This window comes from Rhinatrema bivittatum, chromosome 10 (genome assembly GCF_901001135.1).
Source record: "Rhinatrema bivittatum chromosome 10, aRhiBiv1.1, whole genome shotgun sequence".
In the NCBI taxonomy this organism is placed as follows: domain Eukaryota; kingdom Metazoa; phylum Chordata; class Amphibia; order Gymnophiona; family Rhinatrematidae; genus Rhinatrema; species Rhinatrema bivittatum.
Window position 1 is genome coordinate 106,831,024 of NC_042624.1, and position 15,144 is coordinate 106,846,167.

At 42.2% G+C, this 15,144-nt stretch overlaps 1 protein-coding gene across 8 annotated transcripts in view; it reads left to right on the forward strand.

The window, feature by feature from the left end:
• FYB2 (FYN binding protein 2) overlaps window positions 1-15,144 on the forward strand; it is a 59,389-nt gene that overhangs the window by 28,294 nt on the left and 15,951 nt on the right. For 5 of the 8 annotated variants that reach the window (XM_029618197.1, XM_029618194.1, XM_029618196.1 and 2 more), the window contains 7 exons: window positions 3,401-3,560; window positions 5,140-5,266; window positions 5,379-5,422; window positions 7,721-7,784; window positions 9,939-10,031; window positions 10,718-10,746; window positions 13,285-13,327. In XM_029618197.1, the coding sequence (XP_029474057.1) occupies window positions 3,401-3,560; window positions 5,140-5,266; window positions 5,379-5,422; window positions 7,721-7,784; window positions 9,939-10,031; window positions 10,718-10,746; window positions 13,285-13,327 (560 nt within the window). The remainder of the gene's footprint in view (window positions 1-3,400; window positions 3,561-5,139; window positions 5,267-5,378; window positions 5,423-7,720; window positions 7,785-9,938; window positions 10,032-10,717; window positions 10,747-13,284; window positions 13,328-15,144) is intronic. The other 3 variants (XM_029618195.1, XM_029618198.1, XM_029618199.1) reach the window with 3 other exon arrangements.

Sequence of the window (15,144 nt, forward strand, 5' to 3'; positions counted from 1 at the left end):
TAATTGTGTTTCCATGGTGAGACCATACATTGTTGTTTTCATATTAACTACAGTAGAGCACTGTTTTTTTGTTTTTTTTATCCAGCATGGTCAGAACCAAGGCCATCCAGGATAATGGATGTTTCCAAAGAATGAATGCTCAGATAAAAAAGGATTTCTTCAGGATAACAAATGGCAGCAGGAGATGACATCGGGATAAACATGACTCCTGCTGCCTGGGGTTGGGGATGGGTGTTTCCTCTAAGTGGATCGGGCAGGGGTTTGGTTTATCCCTGCCCGATCTAGTGGTTGACTTTGAAGGCAGGGTGAGGCTGCGGTAGAGGTGTTTTGGAGGGGCACATCTTGCTGCCTGAGGCCACCGCCTCCTCACCCTGCCTCATGATAGAACCGCTCCTGAGAAGCCAGCCAGTTTTCAGATGATTGAAGTTTTCCCAGATAATAGATCACACCTGAGGAACTACTTTTTTTTTTTTTTTCAGATAATGAATTTGTTTAATGAATCTTCGGGTAAATAGTGCTGCTCTGTGCAATGTAAGAGTAGATTATATTACAAGGACTGTATTTCTCGCAGCTATCTCAGAAATCATTAGAGGTGTGCATTCATTTATCACGAATTAGGCAATTTCAACAAAATTGCCTAATTCGTAGTGGTTTGGTGGACCTGAACCATGAAACGGATTTTCCCCGAACTTTGGGGAAAATTCTTTTTCGGATTAGTGCGGGGGGGAGGGGCACACTTATTTAAAAAAAAGACCCCCCCCCCCCCCCCCACCATCCCAATCTTCCCAAAGACTTGCTAAAAGTCCCTGGTGGCCCAGCGGGGGCTGGGAGCAATCTCCTGCACTCGGGCCGTCAGCTGCCAGTATTCAAAATGGCGCCGATAGCCTTTGCTCTTACTATGTCACAGGGGCTACCGGTGCCATTGGTCATCCCCTGTCACATGGTAAGAGCAATGGATGGCCGGCGCCGTCTTGTGCCATAGTAAGAGCAAAGGCTATCGGTGCCATTTTGAATACTGGCAGCCGACGGCCCGAGTGCAGGAGATTCCTCCCGGCCCCCTGCTGGGCCACCAGGGACTTTTGGCAAGTCTTTGGGAGGGATTGGGATGGTGGTGGTGGTGGTGGGGGGGGGGGGGTTGTAATACTGTAAACGTGAAGGGTTGGGGTAGGTTATTTGGATTTTTTTTTTTTAATTTGTTTTTCCAGGTTCGGGTTCCAGCTTCATTTTTGCCGAAAAACAATCTGAAGCGCCCGAACTGAAACCCAAGCCAGAAAAACAAAGCTCATCTCTAGAAATCATGTCAACTTTTTAACGGACACAGATACCTTGGTCACTGTCCTACCCTCCTGCCCCTTAAGGTTCTTCTCTCCTGTTGTGTCCTTATAGTAACCCTTCTCTCTCTTCCCACATTAGGGATGTGCATTCTTTTTGAATGAATGTTTAAAATGCAACATGAGGTCATTTATGGTTTTGTTTCAAATGGAATGAACTAAAAATGGCTCAATGAAAATACCCAAAAATTTGGGGATATCTTCTTTTTTCTTTTTTTTTTTTTTTTTTTTTTTTTTTTGTGCAAAAAAACAAAAACATTGGGAAGCCTTTTAGCCCCCACCTGCCTTTGCAAGAGAAATGCAAAATCCTGGCCTTCCTGGCTGTGACTCAAAAGGCGCCTCCAACCCCCATCTCTTCCAGTACAAAATCCAGCCCAAGACTTGGGCATACTCAGCTATACTTCTTACCTCACCTTCCGGACACCTTTTGACCCCTGACCTCCATTCGTTTTTTTTTCCAGGGGCCAGGGACCTCCCCATCCCCCACTTACCCCATCCATTGGGCCTGGCAGTGGGACAGGCAAGAGTGAAGCCCGCTTGCTTCTGCCCTTACTCTTGGCACTTCAGAAATGGTGCCGGAGGCCTGCTGGATGGTGCCAAAGTGTTTTCCAGGCCAGCCGGTACTGTTTGGCCATGGCCCACTGGGCCTTTCGGGGAAATCTGCTTTGGCTCCACCCGATTATTGTTAGAATGAGACCCTTCTGAACGTCTCGGGGGAATGAAGTTAGGAAACGTTGCTTTACTATTTAAAAATGATTTGTTTTGTTTTTGCACTCTGTTAATGCAGTGTTAAGTTGAAGGAAGATTCTCAAGATGGTGAATCCTTGAACAGATATCATTTAGATAATTTCCCTTCTGTTTCATGACGCCAGCTCATTGAATAACATTTTTGGTCTTTCACAAGTTATCTTCCTATGAGCGTATTACGGTACAAAAGTGTGCCGTATCCTTGCAAATGCATTTAGAAAATGATTTATAAAATCTTTCCATGTTGGAATGACTTTTATTTAAAGATGTCTTGTCCATAATGCTGCATTATTGAGCTGGAAGGAAAAGGCATTTCCAGGTCGAAATAGAAAATTATGAAATGCGATTGCAGTTGACAAAAGCCGTGGAATGTCAAAGAAGAGTGAAATAAATAAGACGATGAAAAAATAGGGCCAGGAACTGCGACCTACAGAGCGTGATAGTTAGAAATGTTTTGATCTTCATTATGATTTGGATCAAGTGATTGATTGTTTTAATTTTACACTTTCCTTTCTATCGTGACTTATCCATGATCTTCCCCCCCCCCCCACACACATGACAAATTTACATCCCACTCTTATTTCTGCTACAAAAGTACACAGACATTTCCAGTGCAAGAAAATACATACTTTCTGCATCCGCTTTGTAAACCCATGCACGTGTATTTTACACATGACATAATCGTGATACTGTGCCAATTAACACCAATTAAACATGGAGAAAGGTATTTCATAAAGTGTGCCCCTATACCATTTTGAAGATGCTTGCTCGCATGCATATTTGGGATCACCAATATGCAGATAACTCAACCAGTTCACCCAGTCTTTCTCCATTTCACCCAGACCCTCTAAGACTTCACCCTGATACCCCATCAGTTTATCCAGACCTGCCACCCAAAAACTGTAAACAAGTCAGATTTCACTTCCATGAGTCAATTAGGTCAAATAAGGTCAATTAGGTACAAATAAGTTCTTTAGTATTCATGTGTACATCTCATACAAAATAGCAACTACCATGTGTACTTCTGAGCCCCACCCTAAAAAGCCCTAGACCACCCATTTTCTTTCCCCAATAAAAACGTGTGCACAAAACCAAAAATGTGCATACTCTTGACGCTTATAAAATAGCATATACGTACATACATACCACTTGTGTCTACTATTTTTACGCGTGGAACCCCTTTTGAAAATTCACTTCTAAATGTGATACATTAACTTAAAGCTTTCTTAAGTTTTGCGATAGGTCATTTATTTGCACAGAAAGATAGCTCAAAATTTTGAACCAAATTTATTTGGGGTGTATAGCCTATGTTCTGTTTTTAGATTACAGGATCTGAAGAAGTACTGTACAGAGCCCAAGTAAATGAGGATTGCAATGCTGGAAAGAGCATGCTACCACTGAAACAAGGTGACGTGGTTGACATCATCAGAATTTCCAATTGTCCCAGTGGAAAATGGTTGGCAAAAGATGAAAAGGGAAACTGTAAGTAATTTTTTTTTTCTGTATGTGTTTTGAGGGGGAAGAGAAGAATTTGTCCAGAGAATGAGTGATGGGATGTGAGCTTAATGTAAGAGAGGATGCCTAAGTAGTTAAGGATTTTGGAGCCATAGGATGCAAATTCAATTGCATTGCCCTCGGCACTCGATCCTAGCTTGAGTCCCTAGACAGTCTAAACCTTCTCCCCACCTTCAGATATACCAGAGAAAACTTTCAGTTCTTGAATGGCAAATAACATTTTTTAGAATGAGCGATTCAACACATTCAGAATGAGAAGCATTCAAGAGTAGCTGCACAGGTAGGACAGACTGATATAGGTGTGATAAGTTCTGTCTGGAAGCCCAATGATATGAAGGGAACACTTGGAGCTGTAATGCAAGTTGAGGAGTATGAATGAAAAGTGAAAAAGTGATGCTTCTGCGGAGCCTGAGGCAGGGTTCAGAAAGAGCTGCTAGCTTGCCATGAGCTGTCTTCCAACTGAAAATACTTTAGGAAGTAAACTGTCCCAGGCAACTTTTGGTCACAGGAATAATAGGAAGGGGACAGGGGCATAGAGAGAGAGCAAGATCCAATAAGAAGCAGAAACATTCAAACAAATGCCGATCCACGCAAGGAAAATAAATCCTGAAGAAATTCTAAGCTAAGCAATGTCACAAATTGACACAGGGTGGCAGTATACTAAAGAAACATTCAAATGCATTGTGAAGACAGAACATCCATGTTGCCTTCTGTGGATCGATAGGGTGGTAAAATGCATATGCTCATCTTATTTGGTCCTTTTTTTGTGCATATCCAGCAATGAATATAGCATATATAGAAATATAGAGTGGAAGAGTAGCTAGTGGTTGGAGCAGTGGCCCATGAACCAGGTGACCAGGGTCTGAGTCCCACTGTCTCTCTCCTTGTGACCTTGGGCAAGTCACTTTACCCTCTATTGCCTCAGGTACAAACTTAGATTGTGAGCCCTCTGGGGATAGAGAAATGCCTACAGTACCTGAATATAATCCATTTTGAAGTTCTGAAAAAAGTGCAAAATAAATCTAAAATAAATAAAAATAAATATCTTTTGGCTAACTTCAGAATGGAAAGAGCGAAATAATTTTATTTTTTTAAATCTGTATCTCTTCTCTTCCAAGTGGGATTGAATTTTAATGTCCGGGGGGGGGGGGGGGGCAGATCATTGTGGAAACTGATTCCCATGTCAAAAGGTTTGGTTAGGATGTGTTTGGTTTGTGATGAATTACCATAGAAATTTATATAATTTTGCAATATTTAGGTCTGCCTCTGCCAGGTTCTTGTAGGAGCTTTCTACCTCAAAACTTATGTTTTTTTTTGCATTTTTTTGTCAACTACTCTACTTTACTTTTCTGAATATTCTGGGATGATTTGGAAAGGTGACCTTGATTCCAGTTGCTGAGAATATGGATGATAGTTGCATCCTAGAATAGTTGTTGTTGTTGTTGTTTGTTTCCTTCTGGTCATTCCTCTTGCTTTGCTTGCCATAATCTTGACTGTCATGCACTCTCTAATTCCGACACCAATTCTGCAACGTTTTTCTTTTCAGTTGGCTATGTATATGTTAAAGCATTGAAAGTGGATAAAGAAACTATTGCTAAAAGCCAACAGAGCATGAAGCCAAAAGAAGTGATCGGTGGAGTCTATGATGATGTAGAGGGCAAGCAAAGTGATTTGTAGGTATTAGGTTATTAAATCTGTGTTTGTCAGTATGATAAATGCACATTGAAGTCTACAAAACAGTGTGTTTTATGCATGTAATTTTATACATTTTAAACTGTCTACCAGCAGATCGGAGATGACCTGGTCTCCTTCATTCAGTTCTGACAGCTGTAAGTACAACACTTTTTAGTATTGTGGGGAATTTGAATTTGGAAATTGTTGGTTTAATAAGGAAAGCAAAGCTGAAAACTGAGTGTGTTTGATTTTATCGATTTTATGCATAAAGGCCATCACCATCAAGCCTTCCAAATGGTTGCTAATCCACTGCTATAGGGAGAATCCTCAGCTCTCTTATGAGCCGGTGGGTGATAGGGATGTAAACTTTTTTTTTTTTCCCCCCCCCCCTCATTTTGTATCTGTGCAACAACTGCTTAGTAACTATGGCCCTGTCTTTGAGTGGTGGAGTCACTGACAGGCCGATTCAGTAAAGTCCGCAGGAGAGGGGGGTGAGCACCTGCCAGTATTTAAATTAGGCCCGGCGGTAAAAACAGGCAAAAGGAGGCGCTAGGGACACTAGCGCGTCCCTAGCGCCTCCTTTTTCACAGGAGCGGCGGCTGTCGGCGGGTTTGACAGCAGACGCTCAATTTTGCCGGCATTGGTTCTCGAGCCCGCTGACAGCCACGGGCTTGGAAACTGGACGCCGGCAAAATTGAGCGTCCGGTATTCGACCCGCCAGTCGCAGGCCGACTTCAAATTTTTTTTTTTTTAAACTTTTTTTTTACTCTTTGGGACCGTTGACTTAATATCGCCATGATATTAAGTCGGAGGGTGCACTGAAAAGCAGTTTTTACTAGGGGTGTGCATTCGTTTTGAACTTAAATGTAAAACGCTACTTATTTTCTGTATGTGTTTTGAGGGGGAAGAGAAGAATTTGTCCAGAGAATGAGTGATGTGATGTGAGCCTAATATATAAGAGAGGATGCCTAAGTAGTTAAGGATTTTGGAGCAGTAGGATGCTCTGCATGTTGTTGTGTCAGGAGGCCCCCCCCCAAGCTGGCCAAAAGTTCCTTTTGGGTCGAACGAGGGTCCCGGAGCGAACCCGCGGGGAATCACGTGACGCCGACGTCACGTGCTCCTCGCAAAGGAGTTCAGAAATGGCGTCCTGACCCCGCTGGACCACCAGGGAGTTTTGGTAAGTCTTGGGGGGGGGGGGGGGGGATTAAGGAGGGTGAGGGGTTTAAATTTTTATTTGCACATATGGACATAGACTCAACTTATGGAATTCTCCATATGTCCATATTGACCACAAATGACCCCCCCTTTCGACTTATGGACTTATGAACATAAACTTTTGGTCTGCACATCCCTAGTTTTTACTGCTTTTTCTGTGCACGTTCCCAGTGCCGGAAGAAATTAGCGCCTACTTTTGAGTTTTCCGCCCCTTACTGAATAAGGGGTAAGGGAAAACGCGCGTCCAAGGACAGGTTATCAGTGCGCTCTGTCAAAGAGCACTGTACTGTATCGGCCTGTGAGGTGGTAGGAAGGACCTCTCTGCCCTTCTGACCAGCTCCTTCGGAAAGGGATATGTAGAAGGGCTCCGCCTGGGGGGGAGGGGAGGGGCAGAGAGGGGCTCACCTTGTCTCCAGGAGGGAGGGACGGATTCCAGAGATGGGGAAGTTTCTTCTCCTAGGGGTTCCAGGGCATCGTAGTAGTCCCCCCCCCCCCCCCCCCCGAGGCTAATGCTGATGCACCGCTGGCGGCTGGAGTGTAAATGCGTTACTGCTGGCAGGTACACATTTGGTGTCATCTCCCACAACCCCCCCCCCCCCCCCCCCCCAGCTTTTAATGCCTTTCTGCACAATGAACATTTAACATGGGATTTTGTCAGTTAATGCACATTATTGACCGATTTTAACATTATCATAATTGGATTGGGCTCTTTATCTTTTTTTTTTTTTGGTGCATGCAGTTTAGTACATTGGCACCCATGTGTGGAATCGTGCAAATCCTATAAGTTTCATTACCCAGATTGGTAAAGGACTATATAAGGAAGATGACAGTCAGTCAGCTTGTCTACAGTAGTGATACGGCCACATCCAACTTCCAAGAGGAAGAGGCAAGGTCATCCCTCGCTCAGCGGTGGTAGGGCACTGTGTGTTCCTCTAAGGACGGATTGGCCAAAATATATGCCAAGACCTAATGGTGCCCACCTATCCCTTTCAGCGTGCCATGCAGAACATGTGCTATAAGAGCACATTTTGGGTAGGCTGTCTCTCTCTCTGGATTTCTATACCAAAAGGTAGAATAAGATCAGTAAACTCTGTTTAACAGACGTGCAGTAATGCTCTCTGCTAGCCTCGAACAAATAATAATGTGCTTCCTGCCTCTGGAGGCTCTGTCTGTCTGACTTGCTAAATGTGCTGTACAAAAGCAATGGCTTCTTATTGTTTCTGGCGACTTGCTTTCAGTTTCAGAAGAAACTACTGAAGAAACGTACGACGATGTTCAAAGTGAAGATGTTATCGCAGCCAGGTCAGAGTGAATTATTCATTGCCCTGTGCAGATAGCATGTACGGCACGAGTCTCTTTGCCATCCATGTTTTTTATTTGATTAATGCATGTCTGGGTCAGACTTTTTTTTTTTTTTTTTTTTTACACCATATTTGCTAGATAGTTTTTCAGAAAATAAGAAATAATATTTGCTAACTGACCCCCGGGATTCTTCATTCTGCTATAAAACCCATTATCGTCCGCAGCGCTACTGGGTCCTAACCCTGCCCACTCTCCTCCCCTTCCCCGTTTTTAGCGCCGCGATGCGGCTGGTATCGCATGCATTGACTCGTGCGATAACGGCCCATTGCACAATAAAGAATGACCCTGTATATTTGTTTGTTTGTTTATTTATTTATTTAAAGTTTTTTTTATACCGATTTTTCCTGCATAAAATGCATATCAAACCGGTTTACAATGAAACAGAATGAGCAGGAAGTAAAATTCCTTAGTCTAATACATTTAAACGTCAATAATAATTTTAAACAAAGCAAAAAGCTAAATAACATTAATAAAAGTTTAAATTATTAACATAAACATAAATATAATTATATTAGAAGGAGCACAAAGGTTAGCATGAAGGGGAGCACAAAGGGGAAAACCCCTTTGTCACGCCCGGCACGCGACGCCTGGTGTAATCGCGCCGTTAATCGGGTCGCCGCTAGCTGGTCGTCATGACATCGGGGGGGGGGGGGGGGGGGGGGCGAGTCTTCACATCGCTGATTTTCTCTTTTAACATCTCAGTTCATTTTTACTATTTTTTTGTGTCTTTTTCTCACAAGATGTAGTTTTCTTTAAGTGCCCGATGGTAGTGGGCTGCCCCTCTGTAACAGCGCCTGGTGGAATCGCATGTATCATCATCAATATTAAAATGTTTCATATTAAAATTAATTGCCTCAAAGATTTAATGTTTTGAAAAGTGTGTGCATGGAAGGCGGGGGTGAGGCTGATGTAATGTTTTGTTAAAGGTGTAGGAGACTTCAGTAATTTTTAATACAAAGTACATTGTGAAACAGCACATATACACTTTGGCAGCATATGAGGAGGGAGAGGAAGTTTTTTATACTGCATTTTTACGTGGGTTAAACACACATTTACAATATCTTTTTGATATTGTTTGTTTTTTGGGGTTTTTTTTGGAACATTAAATTGTGCACTCTTATGGCCACCTCCACTTGATTTTTGTGCGTCTCGTTCCCTGAGTGAAATAGTCAGTTTCTGCTGTGCTTTGATCTTGGTTTACGTGCATCCGTGTGATGATTTTATTTTTTGTTTTGTGTTTGTGTTGTTTTTTTTTGCCTGGGATACAATGAAGGTCAGCATGGCAGTGACCTCAGTTCACTTAATCACATTCAGGGCTATCTTTAGGCTGGTGTGACAGCACTAGGCCCTAGGACAGTCGCATCCACATAGGCCTAAAGTCTAGTAGAAGGGGCATGGACAAAGCTGGTTTCTGCAAGGGCCGAGTACAGGCCAAACTAGCTCCTGGGTGGGACTAGGAGGAGGAGGGCAGAGCTGGATCTTACATCGGGTCGGCAATGGCAGGAGATAGCATAAGCATGGTCTCCCATGCCCCAGCGAGGTTGCCTCTCTCATCCTTATAACCCTATGTGCGCTTGAGAAAAGCCAGCTCCAGGTGCCTGGACGGCATGACCACAGCAGCCAGCACTTCTGAGCCTTCTACTGCTAATGGGCTCGTGATCTGGAGAACCAATGAGCCCCAGGTGGCTTGGGAAGCACTCATGTGCTCCTGAGCTTGCTTCACTTCTGCTGAGACTTTTTATGGTGGGGAAAATGAGGGTGAGAGAGGGGCGGGCGTGGTAAGGAGGTGACATGAGAGAGGAGGGTAAACACAGAGGGAGAGAAGCCATACCATTAGAAATCCAAGCAGGGGAAATGCTTTCAATAAAAATTGAAACACACAAAAGGAGTATTTTAATGTTCTGTATTGCTTTAACCTGGCCACTAACTTAAAGAAGTTAAACCTGGCTAGTCCTGGTACTTTGGGCTTGTAGTGGACGTTTCAGGTATGGAAGTTCAGGTATTACCCCTTTTTGTGCTGAATTAACTGTTTTATGTACAAACTAAAGAGAAATGAGGAAACGCTGTAAGACACTTCTGCTTTGCTTTCCCCAGGGAAGATGGAAAACGAAAGGGACTGGGGAAACTTTTCTTGACAGAAAAGAACTTGTTTAAGGTGAAGAACCACAAATCAAAGGAGAACTTAGAGTAAGAATTATTTTGACCTAACTTGACCTTCAGTTAAATGCAAAGTTCTGTCCTAAAACTTAACCTCCCATGAGATTTGCAACCCATATTCATTTTGAAAAATGCAAGCCAGAAAGTCCGGTTTAGAGATTTTTGGGGATGGGGCTGGACCCGACATTTAAAAGTAAAGAGAGATCAACGGAAATTTTTAATTTATTTTTTTTTTTTGTTTTCATTTTGTTTTTTATTCAAAATAAAAACAAACAAATGAAACCGAAAAATAAATCCTGACATGAGTGAAATTTCTGTGCACACCCCTAGCAATGAGTCCAGATTATCCATGGAAAACTGAAATAGATATGAATGGGGAAGCTGCAAGTTTTTCTGTCTGTAAAGTAAGTTGGAGAAGGATGAAGAAATAGGGAGATAAAAATCTAACTTCAGAAGGAGTGTGGGCCAGGGGCTCAGGCATGTTTCCTGTGTAAACCTGGCACTTGGTTTACACTAAACAAAGCAGCCCAAGACCTGTGGACAAAATATACGCTTGACTGGCCCAGAAGTAAGAATGATTCTGTGTTTAGTTGTATGACTTTGAAAACTAATGCACCCTGATGTCGCAAAGCAACGTAGGCACAGTATGTTAACACCTAATCTCCACTCTGCATTTTTGTAATATTTTTTAATATTTTCTTCTTCCCTGCTGATAGCAATCTTTCAAATTCAATACCGAATTTAGGTAAGTATTCAATATAATTATCATGCATACTTAGGGTCTTATTGCATTTCTGGAGATCTTCGTGAATTCATGCATAATTTCATACAAAAGACTATCATTTTTTTCTCTGTCTTCTTTATGGAATTGCTATTTTTTGTACACTATATAGCATTTAAATCTGAATAGCTATATAAGCTACTTTGGATGCAAATATAACAGAAGGCTTCCCAAACCTGTCCTGGTGACCACTAGGAATGAATATTCATTTGAAATTTGTTGGTTTTTAAATCTAAATAAATAAAATCACAATTTCATGGGGTTTTTTTTCTTTTTTTTAATCTTCTAGTATTTTTTGTGTGCACTATTTGTAAATAGTGGGGCAGATCTTTAATCCTACGCGCGCGTGGGCTACATTTGTGCACGCTACCCGGCACGCACAAATGTACACCCGATTTTATAACATGCGCGCGCTACCACGTGCGCGTTATAAAATCCGGGGTCGGCGCGCACGAGGGGGTGCACAGTTGTGTACCTTGCGCGCGCCGAGCCCTAGGGGAGCCCCAATGGCTTTCCCCGTTCCCTCCGCTCCGAAATCAGAGCGGCCTTGGAGGGAACTTTTTTCTTTCGCTTCCCCTCCCCCGCACCACCTTATTTTATTTTTTACGCCTGCCTCTTGCAGGTCTATCTTGCGTGCGCTGGCCGGCTGCCGGTGCGCCATCCCCCGGCACAGCCGCTGTGCCTGAGGACTCGGGGGGCCTTCCCGCCCCTTTCTTAAAGCCCCGGGACAGCATACACAGAGTGCTTTGGGGTGCTACGGAAGTCCGCTTCCTCCACAGCCGCCTCAGGAGAAGACCCTGACAGACACACATGTCTGGGACTTAGCCAGACAAAGCTGGGGGTATAAAGAACCGATGGAGGGGGAGGCAGAGATTTATACCCAGGCAATTCGTGACTGCCTAATTTATCTAGATGATAAAGAGGGTAGGGGCTTAAACTTAGCTGGGTCCCGCTGAATATCTGTGCTATATATTCCCAAGTTTAGCCAGCTAAGGGTATCTGTTCCCAGAGAAGATCTAAACTTATCCAGGAATGTCTGCCCAAACAACTTTGCCTTAACGAGATTTAACATAGCCCTTCTGCCTACCCTCGTTAGAAGAAAAAAAAACCCAAAAAAACTAAAACTGATGTGGGGCATACTGCCTGAAACCCTCAAGCTCCCCTATAAAAAAAAAATAAAAATTAAAGTTGTGGGCCTATCTTCCTGAAGTTCCCAAAATCTCCATGGCCACCAAAAGCTTTGACGGCTATCTTTTTTTTTTTTTTTTCAAAATTTGGGGAGGGGGGCTCCTCGGCCCATAGGCCAACTTTTTTTTTTTTTTTTTTTCTTTTTCTTTTATTCTTTTTATTGGACAAACTATTTTCTAACCTGTTGATGGCTTTTCTGGGAATAGATTGAATTGATGTCACTTGTTAGTTAAATGTAATTTTTTAATACTACAATCCCACTTAATTTTCTGACCCAGAAAATGTCAAATATCTATGATGGGACTATTTTCAAGACAGAAAATTCATAGTGACCAAAAATAATAAGAGCATGCATTTGTTTAAAACAATTACTAAAAACACATTTTATTTCAGCTTGCTTTTCTGGACAAATAATCTCCATGAATGTGCTTCCTCTAATTTCTTATACAATCACAATCGTAACCCGAGCAGCAGTGACCATCTTTTTCACTAGGGAAGGGGAGAAGCGGGGAAGCGACACAGCGCACTACATACACAAAGTACCACAGAGACCAGATATGGGGTAAACCTCCTGCAGCTTTATTACAAGAAAACAATATATACAACCACAACTTTGTACCCGAACCATAACACAGAAAAGCTGTCGGAGCACCCACCTTTTGGAGCAGTAGCACGCCATCTCTGGCCCGGGTCCTGCCACAACAAGCAAAGGCCCTGCCTTCTGGGAGGTGACCATTTCCAGGGCTTTCCTGTCACCCGCCTCATCCAAGCAAGGTGACTGCCCAATCACGTAATGGGGGGGGTGTCCAGTCTGTCGCCACACCAGGGCCAGCGGGCCCTAGCCACAGACAACCCCTGTCACATTAACCCCACCCAGCTGCGATAAGGAAGCATGCATAAACAACTCTTACGAACAACAGGTCTATTTCATAAAATAAAAAGGGGGATGGGTGAGATTCACAATAAAGGCAGCAATACAGGGAACAGAAACCAAAAGGACCAGAGGCAGGGCGTGCTGGCCAGGTCGTTCTGTGTCACTGCCCCTGCCTCACCCCCGAGTCGGCCCCTGGGCTTCAAATGGCCCAATGAGCATTCTGACCACATGACATCTCTTAAGCTCGTACCTTGGATCTTGATCAGGAATGCCAGAAAATTGACCCATTTTATGTTAATGCTATCTACTAACTGATCTCTTACACAAATTTATGTTGAAGTATACTGTGAAATGTTATTTATAATATTATGTACTAAAGTATTTATTGATGAGATTAATCCTTTGCTAATCTTCATTATATATATTTTTTTTATTATTAGCCGATGTGTACGATGACATTGACCCAGATCAAAAGGCTTCTAAGTAAGTTCTCTTGCGCTTCCTAAAGATAACAATTCTTAAGATTGTCTGAAAAGTAAGCACTGTCCTTAACCTTGCATCAGAACATGTTGATTTAGAATTGGTGGATAGTCATCCATCGTTCAGATCATAAGCAGTTCTGTAGCACTTCAGGATCCTCAAACACAGAGGTACCACTGGAAAATGGTCAGGAGTCCAGACTGTCACGCTCGACAGTACAAAGTAGATTGAAGACTATTTTGAGAGTGGATCAGGATGATAAAGTGTTTATATACATTTTTTTTAATACCTTGTTGAAGGTGTTTTATAACCAAAACATTTATGGATATGTAACTTTAATTCTTTGAATTAGACTTTGCTACAAGTTTGAGCATACCTAGGTATGAATTTTCTTTGCTATCTCATGCAATAATGTTCATTTACATAGTGATATCTAATGATTTGTACAATGGAATACCTAGTGTGCCAATCCATTGAATAAAAATGACTGACAAATAATGTTTAATATACTATACTGATTCCACTTAACCACTGTTTAAACCTTTAAATATTTTTAGGGGTGGTTTTTTTTTTTTTGGTTTTTTTTTATACCTATGCCATTATAAGCTTTACTTTTTATTTTCGATCTCAACTGGCTATAAGTCCATATTTGGGGAAAGCAAGTATCAAAGCGATTTTTACCCACGTAAAGCAGTGGTTTACCAATTGCGTGTTATTTCGCAATGTGCGAATGTTTAGCTGCATTGAAATATTTCTGGGGACATGTTTAGGTTGTGAAGATAAAGGATGCACACAGATTTGAAAACACAAGCATATTTTTCCAGCAAAATGCCACCCATGCAAAAAGCAGGTGAAGTGACAGCATGTGCCTTTGTACCCACAACAAGCTTTAGTGAAATTCCTTGCATGTTTTCCTTTTTGAAAACTGGTGCAAAGACTATGGATAATTAAATGAGGGCTCTGCAGTGGTGCCTTACCTATTTTGGTTTTAAAACTACTCCTTTCTAAACTTTTATTTTCCAAATGGCTTCACCATTCTGAGCCTAGAGCAGGAGTGGCCAACTGCAGTCCTCAAATTGGCCTCGTTTCAGGATATCCACCATGAATATGCATGGGAGAGATTTGCATGCATTGCCTCCATAGATTTACCTTCAATCTCTTGCATATTCGTTGTGGTTATCCTGAAAACCAGAATTGTCTGGGACTCTTCAGCTGGCCATCTCTGGTATAGAGTAAAACATTTTTTTTTTGTTTTGTTTTGCTTTAAATAGGGCCTGTAATGAGGTAATAAAAGTGGTTTCTTTTTATTACCATGGGCAATTTTGTCTGACTTTTTAGACATGAGTAATCTGGGCTCTACTTGATGACTGTAAAGATTGTGTTCTTGAACTGCCATCAAAAGAGCCAAAGTATAATATGTGCAAATCCCAGACTTTACACAATTGACTGGGGTGAGGGAGTATAAATTACTCTGTGTGGGTTTGTCTTCAATGCAGGGATTCTCTGCTCCATTTCACATAGGTCAGAATCCACAATGTAGTTCTGTATATTTGATCCAAGAGCCCAGTTTAGTTTCATGTTTTGATCTTGAAACTCGCGCATTTGTACATATCAGAATTGAAAATCCCATGCTTTTAGTTTATCAAGAATGAATGGTAGGAATGGTAGACTAAATGCATAAAGGCCATAAACTAAAATTCATGCTAAATCATGGCATGCATAATCAATTCCATTTAACAGGCAACACACTTTTTTTTTTTTTTTTTTTTTAAGTGCCTGCTAAAACGTAGTACGCTCTTCCCCCCCCCCCCCCCCCCACC